General features: G+C 49.1%; 1 protein-coding gene across 3 annotated transcripts in view; it reads right to left on the bottom strand.

Annotated features, from left to right (window-relative positions):
* The window catches only part of AXIN1 (axin 1), a 77,821-nt gene extending 63,635 nt beyond the window's left edge, over positions 1 to 14,186 (bottom strand). For 2 of the 3 annotated variants that reach the window (XM_036278846.1, XM_036278848.1), the window contains exons 1-2: positions 11,284 to 11,600; positions 6,404 to 7,362 (exon numbers count right to left, since the gene is read on the bottom strand). In XM_036278846.1, coding sequence (XP_036134739.1) covers positions 6,404 to 7,362; positions 11,284 to 11,367 — 1,043 coding nt within the window. In that variant the 5' untranslated portion in view covers positions 11,368 to 11,600. Of the gene's footprint in view, positions 1 to 6,403; positions 7,363 to 11,283; positions 11,601 to 14,038 lie in introns of those variants that run through there. The other variant, XM_036278847.1, reaches the window with a different exon arrangement.
* Between the last annotated feature and the right edge of the window lie 5,304 nt (positions 14,187 to 19,490).

Here is a 19,490-nt window from a genome sequence, read left to right as displayed (position 1 = left end):
CTCTCTCATGTAGATGTTTCTCTCTCTCTCTCTCTCTCTCTCTTCCTTCCTCTCTCCCTCCCACTCTATGAAAAAAAAAAAAACAATTCAACCAGTTGGACAAGTCACACATCTGGAAGATGAGCGAATAGCAGCAGGGCCATGCACTCTAAGCTCTGTGCCCCCCACTTAGAGTAAGTACAAGCACAGCATTAAAAAAAAGGGGGGAGGCTACAGGGAGAGCCAGACTTTAAATGTGAGCTACCTTCTATCACAATTGGCCTAAAAATTCAATGGTGAAGAGAATGTGCTAGAGGACAAATCAAACAGGCTCATTGTGAACAAGACAAGTGTGTCCTGAAACACCCATTAGCTTGTGGCCACCTACCTCAAGCACAGCAGACCCACACGCCCTGTTGATGTGGAGCTCCTTTACAGCTAGGTGCCCTTCAGCAGAGCCACCGCCCAAACACTAACCCACTCCACTCAAATTCCATTCAGAAACCCCAATCAATCTTACTCTTCTGCCTTTCACATGAAATTGTATACATTTTGGGTGCTTCCTCTTTTTATGTTTCTTCTCTTGACCTTTTAAGCCATTACGAGAAACACAGTAAATAAACCAACAAACAGGTCAGACATTTCTTTAGTCCAACTCTGAGGGGACCCTGGAGAACAAGAGCTGGTCACCCAACCTTTAAGGGGCCCCAAGTCTCCACGTTGTTCTGCTATGAACAATGGCATCCAAAGTCCACTCTCTGGCCACAGCCATAATAACCAGGAGTGCCTCACAGGGCTGGCCCACCAGGAAGATGCAAGAACATATCCACTGAGACTCTGTACTTATGGAACTTCTCAGCCAATGAGGAAAGTAAGAGCAGTAAACAGAAATGGAAAGTGCCCTGGTGGTGTAGATCAGATGGTTAGAGTGTCATCCTGATATGCCAGGGTTGCGGGTTTGATCCCCGGTCAGGGTACATACAGGAATTAACCAATGAATGTATAAATAAGGGGAACAACAAATCAATGTTTCTCTCTCCCCCACCCTTCCTCTCTCTCTAAAATCAATCAATCAATAAAAAATTGAAATGAGAAGCATTTGCTGATGTTAGACCTCAAAACCAGTGCCACTCACTTAGTGCAGGTGGTTGAAGGGTTGAGGAAGATGGGCTGGTTTCAAGCCTGACCAAGACCAGCCCTCCCACGAGCAGGCCCTGAAATGTACCTGGCATGCCAAGCCAAGCTTTTCAGGAGTAAAACCTGAGCCTGCCAGCCAATGTCTTACAGCCCCTGAGCCCTAATGCCAAATAATTAAATAACTAGCCAAAACACCTGAGTCATTAGAGGACTCTTTTGCCAATTCACACCAATTAAAATGGTGAGTGTGAACCAACCAAAAATATATTCAAAGTTCTACTGATAATGGGCAATAACAACTGGCAAAGTCTTAGGCACAGAGACACAGAGAACAGAAGAGCAGGAAGGAAATTTGTGATCCCTTGGCCCAGGGGCTCAAATGACCCCAGGTGAATAAGACAGATGCAGAAAAAGGTCAGGAGCATCACTGTTTTCTCAATTTTGACAGAGACCTACATAAAGACTCATTTAACCTTTCTTAAATCAGCTATGAGAAACAACCATATGTGCACACGTAAAACCGAATGAGGACTCATGCGACCCGAGAGCACCTATGTCTGGTAAAGGGAGACTGAACAACACCAGCCAGCACGATTGGAGCAGCTCTAGGGTAAGCTTAGGTTTGGGAGTCCCTCAAAGTCATCCTGTCCTAGATACGGCCATCCAAACATGACACACTCCTCCATGCAGAATCAACATTTAGAGAAGCAACGGCCATCAACAGGAAATGCATCCTCTACCAACAAGATCGATGCTCTCGCCTGGCTGATGTGGCTCAGTGGTTGAGCGTCCAACCGTGCATCAAGAGACTGCAGGTTCAATTCCTGGTCAGGGCAAATGCCCAGGTTGTGGGCCAAAGCCTCAGTGGGGGACATGCAGGGGGTGGTTAATCCATGTTCTCTCTCATTGGTGTTTCTCTCTTTCTCACCCTTTCCCTTCCTCTCTCTAAAATCAATAAAGAGCCCTGGCCGGTTTTGCTCAGCGGTTAGAGCGCCCGCCTGCGGTCCGGAGAGACCCGGGTTCGGTTCCCGCTAAGGGCATGTACCTTGGTTGCAGTTTGTCCCCGGCCCTGGTTGGTCGTGCGGGTGGCAGCCACTCGATGTGTCCCTTTCACATCGATGTTTCTCTCTCCCTCCCACTCTGTCTGTACAAAAAATGGAAAAATGTCCTTAGGTGAGGATAAAAAATAAATAAATAAAATCAATAAAGAAAACCTAAAAGAAAAATAAAATAAAATCAATAAAGAAAAAAAAATTTTTAATTAAAAAAAATCGATGCTGTTCCTCTTCTTTGTAGTGGGCCATCACAAGTTGCCTATTCAGCACCCATTCTCTTTTTCCCTTTCCCATTAAACCCAATCTTCCTTTGGAAGACCACTATCTCCAGTTGAGGAGAGGTGATGCTATCTGTATGGGGCACCCCACTTACCTTCCAGGGTGGCCCTACTTTGTGTAAGCTCAACAGCACAGTCTTGGGCCCTTGCACAATTATGCCATGATGGGCAGGACACAACAGCACACAGCATCCCTTGTCCCTCAGAGCAAACTGCAGGACTTCCTTCAATGCAGCAGGGAAGCATTTTACAAAATAAGGCAGCCCAATGGGCAGCCACCTCCAACACAAAGTAGCCAACCTGAGAGCAGAGCTGGCCACAGGAAGGCAGAGGCAGAAAAGTATTAAGAAACAGGGCAGAACTTGGGAAAAATCAGCTAACAGCCTCTCTGTTCCAGTCTCAGATCCCATTCCCTTGTCCCCCTTAGATCAGGCAGGGAGAGACTTCCATGCCCTAAATAGGCAGGATCCACAACCCTTGTCAGCAAGAAGCAGTTACTGAAGACAGACCATCCTTCCTCATCACACCTGAGAGATTTTAGGGATGAAAGTCTCTTGAGGGGGGAATGAGACAGGCTAGTAAGCCAGGACACGTGGAACAGGGAAACTGAAACAGATAGTTGAACAAAATGACAAGCAATTTACAGTGGATACAGGTCACCTCCCTAGAAATAACATCTAGACCTCAGTTGTGTTTCAGCTCCAGACCTAGAAAAGCAGCAAAACCAGGTAGACAACACCAGGACCAGCTGCAATGACTAACGACCCTCTGCCCTGACACTGATCAATCAGTGAGAACCAGGACCACAAAGGAACACACCTAGAAAACTGATGAATATTCTGTTGAAACCCTCCCTTAAGATTCTGGCCTGCAAGAGAGAAGTAAGTCTCAAGACAAAGGACCCAGCTGCATGCTTTCCTTCCCAGGACTACGCCTGCATTCTCCCCTTTTCTTCCCCCACAGGCATGCATCTCCTAGACTCTAAGGGACACCATGAGGTTTGCAACCAGGGCAGCAAGGGGCAGTGGCAGTTCATCCCAGGCAAACCCCCTGAACCTGTCTCCAAGGTCCCCTTTTCTCTGACTTCTTAATGAGCCAAAGCAGACCAGCCGAGGCTCACTTCCCCAGCCCTTTCCGGTCTCATTGTCCCCAGCTTCAAAAGGTGTCCTGTAAAATTTTAAAAAAGGAAGAAGAAAGAAAGAAAAAGGGCAGAGCCTGGCCAGAGTAGTTCAGTAGGTTGAGCATCGTCCCATGCACGGAAAGGTTGTCAGTTCGCTGGTTCAATTCTGGTCAATTGGGTTGCAGGTTTGATTGTACAGAAGGCAACCCCTTCTCACATCAATGTTTTTTTCTCTCCCTTCCTCTCTCTAAGCACATCCTTGGTTGAGGATTTAAAAAGAAAAAAGAGCCCTGGCCGGTTTGGCTCTGGTTGGAGCGTCGGCCTGCAGTCCAGAGAGACCTAGGTCCGGTTCCCATTAAGGGCACGTACCTCGGTTGCAGTTTGTCCCCAGCCCTGGTTGGATGTGCGGGTGGCAGCCACTCGATGTGTCCCTTTCACGTCGATGTTTCTCTCTCTCTCTCCCCCTCCCACTCTATCTGAACAAAATATCGAAAAAATGTCCTCAGGTGAGGATTAAAAAAAAAAAAAAAAAAGGAAACCTAATTTTTAAAAAATAAATAAAGAAAAAAGAAAAAGAAAAAAGATGCCCTGGACGGTTTGCTCAGCAGTAAGAGCATCAGCATGTGCTCCAGAGAGACCCGGGTTCAGTTCCCGCTAAGGGCACATACCTCGGATGCAGTTTGTCCCAGGCCCTGGTTGGGTTGTGCGGGTGGCAACCACTCCATGTGTCCCTTTCACGTCGATGTTTCTGTTTCTCTCTCTCTCTCTCTCTCTCTCCCTCTCTCCCTCCCTCTCTCCCTCCCACTCTATCTGAACAAAATATGGAAAAATGTCCTCGGGTGAGGATTAAAAAAAAAAAAGAAAAATGGCTGGAATCCAGATCAAACCATATCTGAAGTTGGCCTTGCCTCTGGACTTTTCATCTATCTGAGTCAGCCAATCTCCTTCACTGTTTAAGCCAGAATGGAATGGATTTTCTGTAACTTCCAAAATAGTGCATCCGAGCTGCACGCCCCCCCCCAAAGAACAAGATGTGCAGAACTCTATCCCGTGAGTACTCATGAAGAATAATCCAACATCAGAGATTCTATACCCACAAATCTTCAAATAGGAGAATACTCAATCACAGACAGGACTCCTGAACTCCAGGCTCCCTCTACCACCAGCAGCTCCAGGTCAGGCAAGTTAAAACCCAAATCCTTATAGCTGAATGTATCAGACAGGCAAAGCCAACACATTCTATTAATTTGATAGCAAGGGTTACTTATTACAAATAGAACCAAAGAAAAGGCAAAGTTGATGTTTAAGACCCAACAACTAAAAAGAGTGCAGACTGGGGCTGGTCACAGGAGAAGTAGCCATCAGGAATTTTTTATGTTAGAAATCAGAATTGAGATCCACTTTTTTTCCCCTGAAGCCTAGGCCTTAAATTTAATCCCATCTTAAAATTGTTCTAATCAAATATGAAAACTTTTAGGGGAAGTTTAAAAAACTGTCAGTTACTAACCTTACTTAATAGGATAATTTTATTACATACTCTGGTCTAAAAAGCTTGCTAAATTGGGAGTATTTCAGATCTTTGCTCCCTGGCATATGTTTCACTTTGGGCTCAAATAAACTATTATAAAAATTCCAAAAAGAACAAATAAATAATAAAAATAAAAAGCTTGCTAAATCAATAGTGTTTAGCTAAAGAGAGTAAGCAAAAAGGCATACAAAAATCACCTCAAACAGTATATCCTGAATCACATCGCTTGAAAGATGGCTAAACCTCAGAAATGTTTGATCCTGTGTTTATAAGCAAGTAGCCAATTTCTCTGCCACAGTAAGCTTGCTTGGATAAATGATCTGGGTTTTTAGAAACTCCATGGGAGAGTCCCAGCACCTTGGGATGTGTTTTCAGACTCTTGATCGAATCAGCAGGGTCATACAAATTCCAAACTTTCAAAATTTCACAGGCAGAAGTCTCCAGACCAGATAAAGTGAAATGAGTGGGAAACAAAAGAGCCCTGCTAATATCTGCTAACATCAGCAACAGACTCCAACCATGGCCAAATACACCTCCAATAACCACAAAAGGGAGTACCAAGAAAAGAGAATGAAGAAACAGGTTCCTAAGTTGTAACAACTTCTTGATAGCACTTCATGCCTCCAAAGTTGCACATGTGTCTGTTGGAAAGGCTGCAATCACAACTGCGGAATGCCCGTGGGCTGCTTGGAACTGACTACACAACAGCACTAACTCATTTTGTTGGCAGGGGAAAAAAGGTACAATTTGAGAAAAGTGACCTCAGCCACAGAAGTTCCCAAAGTGCTCAGACAACCTGCTGCACAGCAGCCTTCTCACCACCACAACCTTAGAAGACGGTTATAAAAAACAATAATCCAGAATTCTCTAAGTATTGATGCATTTAAATGTCCACACCTCTCTTTATTAAGCCAAAAGGATTGTATCTACCAGGTAAATACACTTTCTATGCAAGAGGATACAAATTTTACTGCTAATGGGTAAAGTGTGAATGTCACAATTTCTAAGAATTCCAATGTCCCTAACGACTTACAAAGCCATATATTTTAGTCTGTCCTTTTTTTCTTCATTTCTTTATTTTATTTTATTTTATTTTTCCATCATTATCCTCAATGTACAAATATTAAAAACATTTAATAACAAATGTGAAGATATCATAAGAATTGAAACCACAATTCACCCAAGGCAACAGGAGTGTACCCACTTGGGGTTGAAAGACAAGACCATTCCTTACCAACACCTTTCCTTACTAGTTCTCCAGTTCTTGGAGGTGAGCACAGAAACAGACACCTTGTGTCTGACTCACCTGAATTCTCTGCCTTCGCTGTACCGTCTACTTGAGGAGGCCCGCGGGGCAGCTGTCTCCAGGAGCAGCTTCTGTGTCAGCCTGCTGGGGGGAGCAGGGTCTCTGCCATCATCTTCGTCTATATCTTGGTCACACTTCCATTCCTCATCTTCATTCAAAGTGGGCAGATATCCAGGTATGCCCTTCCCTGTCCCTGACCCAGAGCTCTGGTCACTACAGAGCTTCGGGCTCTCTGAGCCTGTCCTTGTGTATTCCAAATAAATATCAGACTTGAGGAATGAGGGGTACGTGTTCTCTTCCATGGTAGATTGGATTTCTGTCTGGGCCTGGTCAAACATGGCAGGATCAATCAGCTGCTTCATAATGCAGTCCTTTATGAAACTCTTGGTGGCTGGCTTGGTTTGCCTGGACACAATGCCATTGTTATCAAGGATGTACTTTCGGTAGATAGCTTTGGCTAGCTTCAGCCTCTTCTCCTCATTTGAGTCACAGGGCTCCAGTTTCCTGAAGCCGCTGCAGGCAAACCAGAAGTCCAGCAGGTCAGCACAGTCCTCCTGCTTCAGGAAGGTCCTAAACAGGTTTATCCCGTCTTGATCATCTAGTAAGGAGTGCAATGACTCGGCCCACTTCAAGTACGGTGGGGTGGGTGAAGCACTGCCCTCAGGCTCGTACCCCAGGTCCAGATCTGAGCGCCTCGGAGTGGCTGTTGAAGTCTCGCCTTTAATCCCGACACCTTTCCCAGAGCAGAAGCTGTGGCTGACAGGCCTAGGGTCTGTGGACACCAGTTCACCCTCCTCACCAGGCACTGGAGGTCTGGGGGCATCTTCGGTGAAACTTGCTCCGAGGTCCAAGGGGAAACCCTGCTCTTGAATATTCATTTTGAGACTCTGCGTCAATGAACAATGAGCGCTGCACCCTAATACATCAGTACTTATAGCTCCAAAGTGAATCAATCTGTCCTGTTGAAACCATTAAGAGGACAAGGATTAGGAAAGGTGGGTCCATGGAAACATGACCACAGAGGTTTTCTCAAGACAAGACTTGCAATGACGCCCTCCCGCTCGAACTCAAAGCCAGAAATTCAGTTTAAATTTGCAACCTTTCATCACAAAGTTTTTGCTATATTAAAACAATTTCTGGTAACTTTTACAACTACAGGAATGACTCTGGTGCTAAGAAATGGAGAACACCACACCCCTCAAGTAACATCACAGAGACAAGCAGCCTGGGGCAACCTGGAGACCTCCCATCTTGGCTACAGAGCTGAGTGACCAGTCCTTCTCTGCAAGTTCCAGGAAAGCAAGAGGACTGGAGAAAACAAAGGTGCTTCTAGTCCTCCTAGTCGTCAAACTTGGTGTAAACTGATCCTTCACACGTGAGATAAGGATGACTACTCCTACCTGCTCCACAGGGTCACTGTGAGACTCAGATATGGAAAGGACAGCACATCACACACCATTAGGAGGGCGGTTGTATCTGCTCTCCACATTCTCTAGGCCCTCAGCCACTGTGCTTTCTGCCTACCCCACCACTTCATACTCGTATGCCTCACAACATGTACAAACACAAAGTGAGTTGTTCCTCTAACTCTCAACACATGCCAAAAAGAGCAGTTAATTATGGGTCACCTTCAGCATCTTCAAGAGTGTAAGCAAAAGACATGCACATACACAGGAGCCTTGTCATGTCACCAATGTGGACAATCTTAAAAATGTTCCCATCAGAAAGCTGCACTTGACCTTTAAAACCTTGCTTATAAGGAAAGTATCCTACTGATGGCAAATGGCAATTGAGTACTCTGAGGAACAGAGAAGGTATGGGAAAAATGAAAAGCAATACAATTACAACTTTTAGCTAAGGAAGCATACAGCTCATATGATTTAACTCTGAAAGCTGAAAACCGAACCACCCACTCAGAGATCAGGGAACCATGCATTTTTGTTGCTGCTACTACAAGCCTGCTTTGGGTTTGAGGGAAGATTGTCCTGGATCAGCACTCTGCTATGGTCTTTGGTCTTCCCTGTCACATGCTACAGGAGCTCTTAGAGCCCACAAGCTGGGTTCTAAGAGGGTGACTACAACACAGCCTGCCATGATGTAAGTGGTCTGCCTAGAAGTGAGCTGGAGGGAAGCATGTCAGGTCCAAAATGCCTGGAGCACCTGAACAAGCCAGAAGAAGCAAAATAGAACCCTACAATCTGGTACCGACGCAAAGGGAGCTCTCCCTGGCCATCAATCCACACTCTGGGCCCTGGTCTACATGTATCCGCCCCCAATATCTGCATTCTCACACTGCACACACTTCACCTGCCAGCAGCTGCTGACAGCTAAAAGCGAAAAGCATTCAGAGATGGAGGCTGGGTCACAACTATGTGCACCAAATGACATTTCTGCAGCTAATTACTTTTTATGAAAACTACTGGGTAGGTTGTAATTTCAGCCTCAGCAAGAATAGCCTGTTTCTTAAGGTCAAGGCGCTCAGGTTATGGCACCCTGCTGCTCATGGACCACTTCAACGGCAACGTTGCTTTCTTGGAGCACCATCAACATGGAATAAGTACCTATGGTGCCTCAGCTCCACACCAGCTTGTGGATGTCTAATGTCCTATTGTCTAGGACATCATCTCAGGAGAGGGCCTGAACCCAGCCCCTGAGCCTTACCCTTAGAGATACTCTGTAGTTCACTGGCCTTAAGAAAGAACCAAGTCACTGTTCAAATGGAAAGCGAATTATGAATCACTGTCATTTTCTCTTAAGGTCCTATGACTTCTATGTAAATTATTTGCAGCAGCCTGATTTAAACATTTTCTTCAGGACACACAGCACCTAGCACAAAGTCTGGCAACTAATGGGCACCGATAAGTATTTAATGATGCCAAATGTTGCTTATTTATAGATGCTGAACTACTATGCTGTAGAAACAGCAATTAAATTCAAGATCTACCCCTTTACTACCAAACTGGGGTTATCTTAAAAGAATGACGTTTAAATTCATGTGTGAACAAGTCCCCCCAATCATTTTAAACTATTTTTCATTGCTCAAAAGAAACATTTCTTATAATTCACATCTATTTTGGGCTGTCAACTGACAGAAGATCTTTGGTGTCTCTGGAAGCACATGAGCATCTCCCCAAGTTACTGATGTTATTGGAATGTGCTCCAACTCCCACAACCTCCAGGTTTCCACAGAGAAGCACACCAAGCATTTAGTGTACATACCACACATAAAGCAGTTATATTAATCCAAGTTAGAAACAAATGCCCACAAGCACTGAATCTAATATTGTGTAACCACCATCAATAAAGGAATTCCACAAAAGGAATCTACAACTCTGACACCACATTTAAAATCTCCTTTGGTCACTGCTAAGACATATCCCTTGGGTACCAAAGCAGCCAGCTCAATGTTACAGATGTGTATATATTTATTTAGCTCAAATATAACTTTTGACTTTGTTTATGTGAAGTGTAGAAATAATACAGCATGACTGATATTTTCCCAACTGTCCATTAATTAAACTCTCGAAAGATTAAATGGCTGTTACACATGTAATCCATGCCCCCACCACCTAAATTCTAAATAATCAATGTAACCCCCCAAAAAAAGTCTACTTAGCTTTTCTGAAACTAAAAATCCAAGAAACACCAACACCTAATGAAAAACAAACAGAAACACTGTGTTTTATATCCTTTCCCATCCTTGTTCCTGAATAGAAGTTCTTAAAAGTGAACCCATGATACTGTTATCTTGGGAGGTCAGGTTTAGACTGTGTGTGTCTCTAAAACAGGGCCTGGGGGTCCAAGTATGCCTTAAGACTTCCTGAAGAAGCAGAGAACATAAGTGCAAGCAGAAAAGAGGGGCAGAGATGCACAATAAGAACTCTATAAATTTGAGAGGTGAGCTGAGAAAAACCCCAAGAGAATTGACTTTTTTTTCTTCTCTACTGTCCTCAGTGTTGAACTAAGTTTCACTGCCCTGACTGTATTGCTCTGGTTTCATGGAGGACTGAATTTCAAAATACGATGCGAAGAATCTAAGACTCACACCCAAGAGAGACTTTGGGGGACCTTCAAGAGTACAGCCACTCAGATAAGCCTAACCCAGCCTAAGGCACCTCTGCCTCAGAAGGAGTGCTCTCCTTAGGTTTCAGACTCATGCATTCCTCCCTTTTGCTGAGAAAAGGGACACAATCCACTATCCAGCCTCTCTCCAGAATCCCTGCACACAAATATCTAGCCCCAGCAGCTACTCTGCACCCCACCCACACCCTGAAACATGCCCAAAGCCCACAGACCACAGCCCCCACCCAGCATCATCCAAACACAGCTGCAGACACCCCAGCCTCCTCCAAGAGGAACCGCTACCCCTTCTCAGAAACCTGGGTCTGCCTGACACCCTTCCGCTAACCTAGAGCAAGAGTCTGCCCTTTCTGCACCAAACCAAGCACTCTTTCCCCCAGTGTTAACGGCCCTTACCTTCTCTATCCCTTGCTAGCAACCCCCCCACACACACACCTGACCTCACAGCCTTAGCCACACACACCTTCCTCCCACTTCACCGCAGTCTGCACACCCTTCATGCACAGCCTGAACACTTCAGCACACCTCCCTTCACACACTCCTAGCCCGCACAGTCTCCCTTCACACGCCCTCCGAGCCCGCACAGCCTGTCCGCATAGCTTCCCTTCACGCGCACCCGACCCACACATCTCCCTTCAAACGCCGTCCGAGCCCGCACAGCCTCCCCCAAACACGCTCCCGGCCCGCACCCGCCGAGCCCCTCTTCCGGGTCCCGCGCCCGGCCCGGCCTACGCGGCCTACAAAAGGCGGCCGCGCTGGCCCGCGCCCTCAGGAATGCGCGACCGACCCGCACTACTCACCCGCGCGCGGTAGCGGCGGCGGCGGCTGGGCCCCGGGCCCGGCTCCCGGAGAGGCGCGGCGCGGCGCGGCGCGGCGCGGCCCATGCGCTCAGTGGCGGCGCGGCGGGCGGGACGGGGCGGGGGCGCGGCCCGGGGCGGCCCCCATCGCGGCGGCGGCGCGGCGGCCCGGAGGCGGGCGCAGGCTGGCCGCGGCGGCGCCGCCGAGGCCGGCCGCCCGCTCTCACCGGCTTACTCGTTGGGGACACAGGTCCAGCCGGACCCCGGCCGGTCCTGCGGCGGCGGCCGCGATCGCTTCCCCGAGTGGGGAGCCCAAGCCCAGAGTGCCGAAGCCCAGGCCCGAGCGCCCCCGCCGGCGCCGCCCGGAAGTGCGGGGGCGGGGCCGGGGCAAGGGGCGGGGCCCCGAGCGAGGGAAAGGCCGAGAGCGTGGGGCGGGATCGAAGGCGTGGGGCGGGGCAGAGAGCGTGGGGTAGAATCGAGAGCGTGGGGCGGGACCGAGGAGGGGTGGAACGAGAACGTGGGGGCGAGGCCAAAAACGTGAGGGCGGAACCGAGAGTGAGAACTCGAGACGGAGCCAGAGGGCCGGGATAAAGCGAAGAGAGTCGGAGAGGTCCCCAAATGGGAGGGTGGAGCTTCGAACGTGGAGGCAGTGCCGGGGCACGTGCTCGAAGCTGAGAACGTGGGGGCGGGTCCGAGAGAGACGGAGCCGGAGCGCTAGGAAGGACTAAGAGAATGGAGGTGGAGCCTCGATCGTGGGGGCGGGGCCTGAGCGTACGGGTTGGCCCTGAACTTTGAGGCGGGGCCAAAAGCGTTCAGACGGACCGGGGACGCGAGGCGGGGCCGGAGCAAGTGGGTGTGGTTAAATATGCCTATGTGGGCGGGGCGGGGGCGAAGCAACAACGCAGGGGAGGGGGGAGCAAGAAACTACGCCGGTCTCCTTGGGCTTTGGAATCCCCAGCAAGGGTTCCTTAAAGACTTTGGTCACCAGGAAGGCCTGGTCCGGTGCACTAAAATGATGACCGGCCCGGCAAGGCGCATGCCAGGTTGCAGCCTTTTTCTGCTGCCCACACAGATGTCCACTAGCCTAGGGTTACCAAGGTCGGCACCCACAGGCCCTCGGGGCAAGCAGCTCGTGCCTGAGTGGGTGAGGTGACCAGAGGGCCTGGAGAATGCGGGAGTGTCTGGCCCTGTACAGGAAGACCCTCACAAATGTTCAGGGCACTGAAGGGAGCAGGTGTCCAGGAGTTGGGCACCTGGAGGGCAGAACCAGGCTAATGGAGAGTTGAACCCCGGGTAATATCCAGCCCTTGTTTCCCCTTCTCCATGCCCACTGTTCCCCAACTGGCGAGGATGCTGAGGTGGTCTGGGACAATGCCCTCCCCGAGTCCTCAGGCAGTCTGGACTCAGGGCCTGGGCAAACAGTAGGTAATAGGCATCCAATAAATTCTAGCCGACACTTGGTCAGGAGACCCAACCTCCAAAGAGTTGTGCGCTGAATCTGGCTGAGGTCCCACCCTGGCTAGGCCCACCTGCCTCAATTTCTCCTACGCACTATCCAGGGTTCAGACAAGGACTCCCCTTCCCACCACTGCCTGAGGGTCTCACTTGCCCAGGCCAGCCTGAAAGCATGGGCCTCTGGGTGTCCTGATCCCTGCATCCACCATCCCTTTACCCCCTGCTGTCACCATAGCAGTCCTTGCCTGACCTGCAAGCCCAGCTGGCCAACTCTGTGTTGCACACTCCCACCACCAGTCTCGCCCTAAGGGAAGGATGTCAGCACCAGGAATTGATTACTGCCCCTAAGGAATTGCTTCTGCCTCCACCTATGACCACCCAAGACCCTGTCCTGTGCACAGCCATGCTGGGCCTAGCATCTGGAAAAATGTTCCTGGCAGCCTCCAGGGAACAGCCATACTGCCATTGTACAGACAAAGAAGCTGCCACTCAGGCCATATAGGGATCTGCTCACCTCTTCCTGCCCCAGGATTCCCCAACACCTCATCCATCCACACCTTTCCCAACAACCTTCATTTAGCCTGCTCTCTGGTGCATACAGCCCTTCAGAACCCTTCTCTGATGTCTCCTCCATGCCACCCTCACCTGGGCACATCTGAAGTGGTCACTTGCCCACTTCATGCTTCCACTATGCTGCCCCCAGGTCACCTCTAATGTCACCAAATCTTTTCCTGGACACTGCTCACACTTGTTGTGCACCTTCATCTTATATATCTCCCAGGCAGGGGGAGAAGTCCCAGCTTGGGACAGCCTGAGCTACCAACCAGCCTCCCACTCAGCTGCCCACCAGTAGTTCCTGCCTTTCCCAGGGCTCAACATAGATTCCAGTGTCCAGGGTTTTGTAGGAAAAGGGGGCAGAGAGAGATAGGGGCCACCAGAAGTATCCACAGCTTGCTGAGGCAGGCTGGGCATGGGCCAAGGCTGTGGATGAGAATAGCATATTTCAGAAGCTATATGTCTGAACCCACATTGGCTCCACTAGGGTTCTGGTGGCAGGTGTCACTCTCACTCACTAGATGGCCTCAGGCCCCACAATGCTAGACATAGGAGATGCCCCCGCAGCCCCTCCTCTCTCCTGTTCAGCCTCAGAAGCTTAGAGGAGACAGAATAGGTGGTCTTCATTGCACAGCAGGATTTCTATGGGGTGCAGGAGTCCTGGATAGACGGGACAGACAGCAGTACCTCCCAGACAATCGCCCTCAGGCTGCCTCCCCACTCCCAGACACTGGCCCCCAATGCTTGCCTTGGTTCTGCAGAGCTGCTGCTGTGGCCAGACCAGACTCCTGAGGTTGTGTCCACATCCATCCTTCTCCTGGCCCATGGTAGCAGATGTTCCCAGGCCCTGGGACCAGAATAGGGCCCTCGGGCCTCCGGCTCCTCAGGGCCCCCACCCTGCAGGAACAGGAAGGGAATCAGAAAGTCTAGAAGAATGCAACAATGTTCTATGGTGGGTTATGCCTGTGGGCATAAGGGGAGATTGTCCAAGCAGGGTTGGGGAGCAGACCAGAGGAGGAAGCTCAGGGAGAACTCTGAAGAGAGGAAGGCAGTGAAGGCAGCACAGGGGCCTGCAATGAAACAGAGGTGACCTGGCAGGGAGACTGCTTCAGCTACCCAGAGCTGAGACCAGATATATCTGTAGGACTCTCACTTCTGAATAGGTGAACTCCAAGGTGGAGCACCCTCTTTTCATTGCAGAGATCCTTTAAAATGAACTCTTGCTTGTGCCCTGGCCAGTTTGGCTCAGCGATTGGAGCGTCAGCCTGTGGTCCAAAGAGACCCAGGTTCGGTTCCCGCTAAGGGCACGTACCTCGGTTGCAGTTAGTCCCTGGCCCTGGTTGGGTCATGCGGGTGGCGACCACTCCTTGTGTCCCTTTCACATCGATGTTTCTCTCTCTCTCTTCCTCGCTCTCCTTCCCACTCTATCTGAACAAAAAATGGAAAAGATGTCCTCGGGTGAGGATTAAAATAAATAAATAAATAAATAAAATAAAATGAACTCTTGCCCTGACTGGTTTTGCTCAGTGGTTAGAGCATTAGACTGTGGACCAAAGAGCCCCAGGTTTGATTCCAGCCAAGGGCACGAACCTTAGTTGCGGTTTGTCCCTGGCCCCAGGTGGAATTGTGCGGGTGGCAACCAATCGATCTGTTTCTCCCACATCTATGTTTCTCTCTCCTTCCCACTCTGTCTGAAGATAAATGTAAAAATATCCTCGGGTAAGGATTAAAATATAAATAAATAAAATGAACTCCATTCCTTGGGAGCAGAAGTCTGCCACTAGAGGCTTTGATTTGATTAACTGTAGATGACATTTGTTCAGGCTTTCCAGGAACGAAGCAAAAAAACTTAGGAATAACAATCTAATTAAAAAATGAGCCCTGGACAGTATATCTCAGTGGTTAGAGCGTCGCCCAGCAGACCAATGAGTTGTGGGTTCAATTCCAGCCAAGGGCATGTACCTCGGTTGTGATTTGTCCCCAGCCCTGCTTGGGGTCATGTGGGAGAAGCCACTCAATGTGTCCCTTTCACGTTGATGTTTCTTCTCTCTTTCATCCTCTCTCTCCCTCCCACTCTATCTAAACAAAAATGGAAAAAAGTCCTCAGGTGAGGATTAAAAAAAAAAAAATGGGCAGAGCCCTGGCCAGTTTCCCTCAGCAGTTAGAGCATCAGCCTGTGGATGGAAGGGTCTCGGGTTTGATTCCCAGTCAAGGGCACATGCCTAGGTTGCAGGTTCAATCCCTGGCCTCCATTGGAGTCATGCGGGAGGCAACCAATCAATATCTCTCTCTCACATCAATGTCTCTCTCTCTCTCTCCCTCCCCCGCCCTCCTTCCCTTTCATTCTATCTAAAAAATCAAAGGAAAAATATCCTTGGGCAAGAATTAACAAAAAAAGAAAATAAAAACAATGGGCAGAGGACCTGAATAGACACTTCTCCAAAGCGGATATACAAATGACTGAGAGACATATGAAAAAAATGTTCAACATCACTAATCATCAGAGAGATGCAAATTAAAATGACTATGAGGTATCATCTCACACCTGTCAGAATGGCTGCCATCAACAGATCAACAAACAACAAGTGCTAGCAAGGATGTGGAGAAAAGGAGACTCTAGTACACTGCTGGTGAGAATGCAGACTGGTGCAGCCACTATGGAAAACATTATAGTGTTTCCTCAAAAAATTAAAAATGGAACTGCCATTTGACCCAGTGATCCCACTTCTAGGAATATATCCTAAGAAACCTGAAACACCAATCAGAAACAATATATGCACCCCTATGTTCATAGCAGCGCTATTTACAATAGCTAAGATCTGGAAATAGCCCAAGTGTCCATCAGTAGATGAGTAGTTAAAAAGTTGTGGTACATTTACACAATGGAATGCTATGCAGCTATAAAAAGAAAAATCTCTTACCCTTTGAGACGACATGGAGGGACCTGGAGAGTATTATGCTAAGCGAAATAAACCAGTCAGAGAAAGACAAGTATCACATGATCTCACTTATTTGTGGAATCTAATAAATAAAATAAACTGATGAACAAAATAGATCCAGAGACATGGAAGTAGGAAACAGACTGACAAACTTCAGAGGGAAGAGGGATGGGGGTGCAGAAAGAGATAAACCAAAGAACTTATATGCATAACCAATGGACACAGACAACAGTGTGATGAAGGCAGGGGTGGAGTGGGAGTAGGGAGGACGGTGTCAATCGGGGTAAAAAAGGAGGGACATCTGTAATACTTTCAACAATAATGATAATTTTTTAAAAGAACTTAAGAGCAGAAATGAAATTCCTTTCTTCAATTTAGACATAAAAGGAATACTTTGAAATAAAATGGTCTTTGAAGCCTTACATGTGTTCATACACTTGGCTGAGGAAGACAATTTATAAAAAGGATTCCAAAAGCATCATCCCAGAAGCACCAAGAAGGTATGTTCGGGCATGCAGAGCATGGCCCAATGCAGGATGGCGAAAACTAGCAGCAGAGGACAAGCCACAGAGATGGGATACTGTGCAGATCCCCATCCTCCTCCTGGGAGAACAGGACAAGGAAGTATACTGATTCGGGCTTCCTCAGGGAGACAGGAGCCTCAGACTGGGCCCCTTTTAGGCTGTCCATTCCCTGAACCCTCTGCCCAGACCACAGGTGTAGGAGGTGGGAGTGGGTGAGCAGGTAGGGAGAGGAGGCCTTAGCCCATCCAGTTTGGAGGAGAGGAATGGACTTCCTTTTGGAGGCACAGCTCTAGCAATACAGACCAGCCACCTTCCCAATCATAAGCTTAGCCCTGGGGTCCATCTCTCCTCCCTATGTCCTTTTTCCATCAGTTCTGAGCTTGGGAGGGGACCAGGTGTTGCTTGAGCCTCCATCCCAAGCCAATCAAGAATGTGGAGCCACTGCACCAAGGTCGCAAGATATAACACCAAGGGAAAAAGCTAGGGGACTGCACACACAGGGTGCCTGTCTTTGTGAATATAGAACATGTGCATACAAAGGCAAGAGGATTGCACGGCTGGTGTAGCTCAGTGGTTGAATGTCAACCCACGCACCAAGAGGTTGCCGTTCAATTCCCAGTCAGGGCAATGCCCAGGTTGTGGGCCAAATCCCCAGTGTGGGGGCATGCAGGAGGTGGCCAATTGATGTTCTCTCTCACCGATGTTTCTGTCTCTCCCTCTCCCTCTAAAATCAATAAAGAAAAATATATTAAAGGTAAGAGGATAAACAAACTATCCAAGGGCATTAATACCAGGTTATAGTGGAGAGCAGAATTAATAGTAGGTTCCATTCTCTTCCTTATGTGTTCAGGAAGAAGTTTGGAGCAATATCACTAGTATGATCACATGGAGACCACAAAGCTCTGTAGCAGGTGTTAACCTTTCAATGGTCAGAGCAAGACCGGCAGGAGTGAGGAGCTTGGGGGATAGGACAGAGCTGACCCACTGGGCAGTGGCAGGCCATCCTGTGACTGCTGCAGTCACCCCAAGTTGGGCCCCAGGATCAACAAGGTGCCATCTTGAGCTTCCTGGACCAACCTGTAGGCACTCCAGGCTGGGGTCCCCCTGGACCTCAGTTCCATATCAGGCAGTCCCCCTGCCTCTTTTCTCATATTTGGCTCTTCTCACCCTTCATATCTGTGGGGCAGATGTGTTGTCCAGGCTGGTATTTTGCATCGCTCTTGCTGTGTGGATTTCTCTCGCCTGCCCTTTAGCTGAAAGTGTCTGAGGCATATGCCCCAGGAGTGGTCCTGGCCCCAATGCCAAGCTGGAGAATTATGGGGACAGGAACAGGGCTTTGCCTTAAACAAGCTGGCTCCAGTGTCCACCACTGCATGCATGATACCTGGCATGACTGTCCCCTTCTAACTCTGCTGCTATATGTTGTCCTATCTTTTGTGTGTGTGTGTGTGTGTGCGCGCGCGCGTGCATGACTGTCCCCTTCTAATTCTGCTGCTATATGTTGTCCTATCTTGTGTGTGTGTGTGTGTGTGTGTGTGTGTGTGTGTGTGTGTGTGTGTGTGATATACGTGCCCCTAGTGGGAACCAAACCCAGGACTCTCTCGTCCACAGGTCGACACTCTACCACTGAGCCAAACTGGCCAGGGCTGTTGCCTATCTTGATGGTTCCTGCTCATTCTATGTCCGCTACATGGACAACTCACCATTAGACATGACACAGCTCCACACATCCCTGCTGGCCCCCACAAGTCAAGGGTCAGGCCCCAAGGCCAACAGAAAAGCAGTGGCATGGCAGCAGGTACGTGAGCCCCAAGGGCAGCACACTCCATCCCAGGGTGCCCTCCACTTAATCCCAACTCAGGTCTCATCCTCAGTATCCTGAGCAGCCTTGTTGCTCCAGGCTGAGGGGCACAGCAGACACCTGCCTACACTGCCTTTCTGGAGGACTCTAACCTCAGGGATATGTCCAGGGGTCCAGGAGATGGTCAGGTCGGCTTAGGGCTGGAGGGTGAGTGTTGAGGGTTCAAGGTCCCTCCCAGCCACAGAGCCCTGGGAAAGAGGGGAAAGCAGCCTAGCCTGTCCACCACCAACCCAGTGGCTCCCCAGCTTGGGAGACTCAGGGATATCAATGGCATGACCAGGGCTGGCCTAGTTCCTGCCACCCTGGAGACTTGACAGTCTGTTTGGGTCTTGGGCCAGCTGGTGGCTCTGGGCAAGGTTGGTACCTCTTTGAACCAGAATATCCCCTTTGACAAACTGAGGGTCCTGACCCAGCCCCACTAACCTCAGAGGTACCTGTGTGACTCTGTGAATGGGCCTGGGCCATGGGGTGGAGCCCACAGCCGTGGCCCAGGTGTGTCTCAGACACATCACAAGCAGAGGGAAGGGCTACTGGCCTCCCCCAACCACAGCACCAATTTCCTAGGAAAGGTATTGTCCCAGTGGAGGGGTCTTGTGCCTGAGGGGCCTCAGCCAGACTTCTGAAGCAGCAGATGAAGTCTCACCTTTCCAGGTGGCCTCAGGCCCCTTCCGCTTCTGGTTTTAGGCATGCCTTCCCTCCTGTTGCACTGACCCTCACACCAGGGGGACTTCCCCCTTTGTTGGCACTGTTTCCTCACCTGGAAAGATCTTCCCCATGCTGACCACTCTATCCCCAAAGGCTTCTCCCAGTGCTGGGAGCTCTTGTGCCCCTCTGCAGGTTATCTTTTCTCCTCCACCTGATGCATCTCATTCAGCC

This window comes from Molossus molossus, unplaced genomic scaffold, assembly GCF_014108415.1.
Source record: "Molossus molossus isolate mMolMol1 unplaced genomic scaffold, mMolMol1.p scaffold_m16_p_3, whole genome shotgun sequence".
Classification (NCBI taxonomy): Eukaryota; Metazoa; Chordata; class Mammalia; order Chiroptera; family Molossidae; genus Molossus; species Molossus molossus.
The sequence above is the reverse complement of the archived record's forward strand: the minus strand, read 5'-3'. Positions and strand labels throughout refer to the sequence as shown.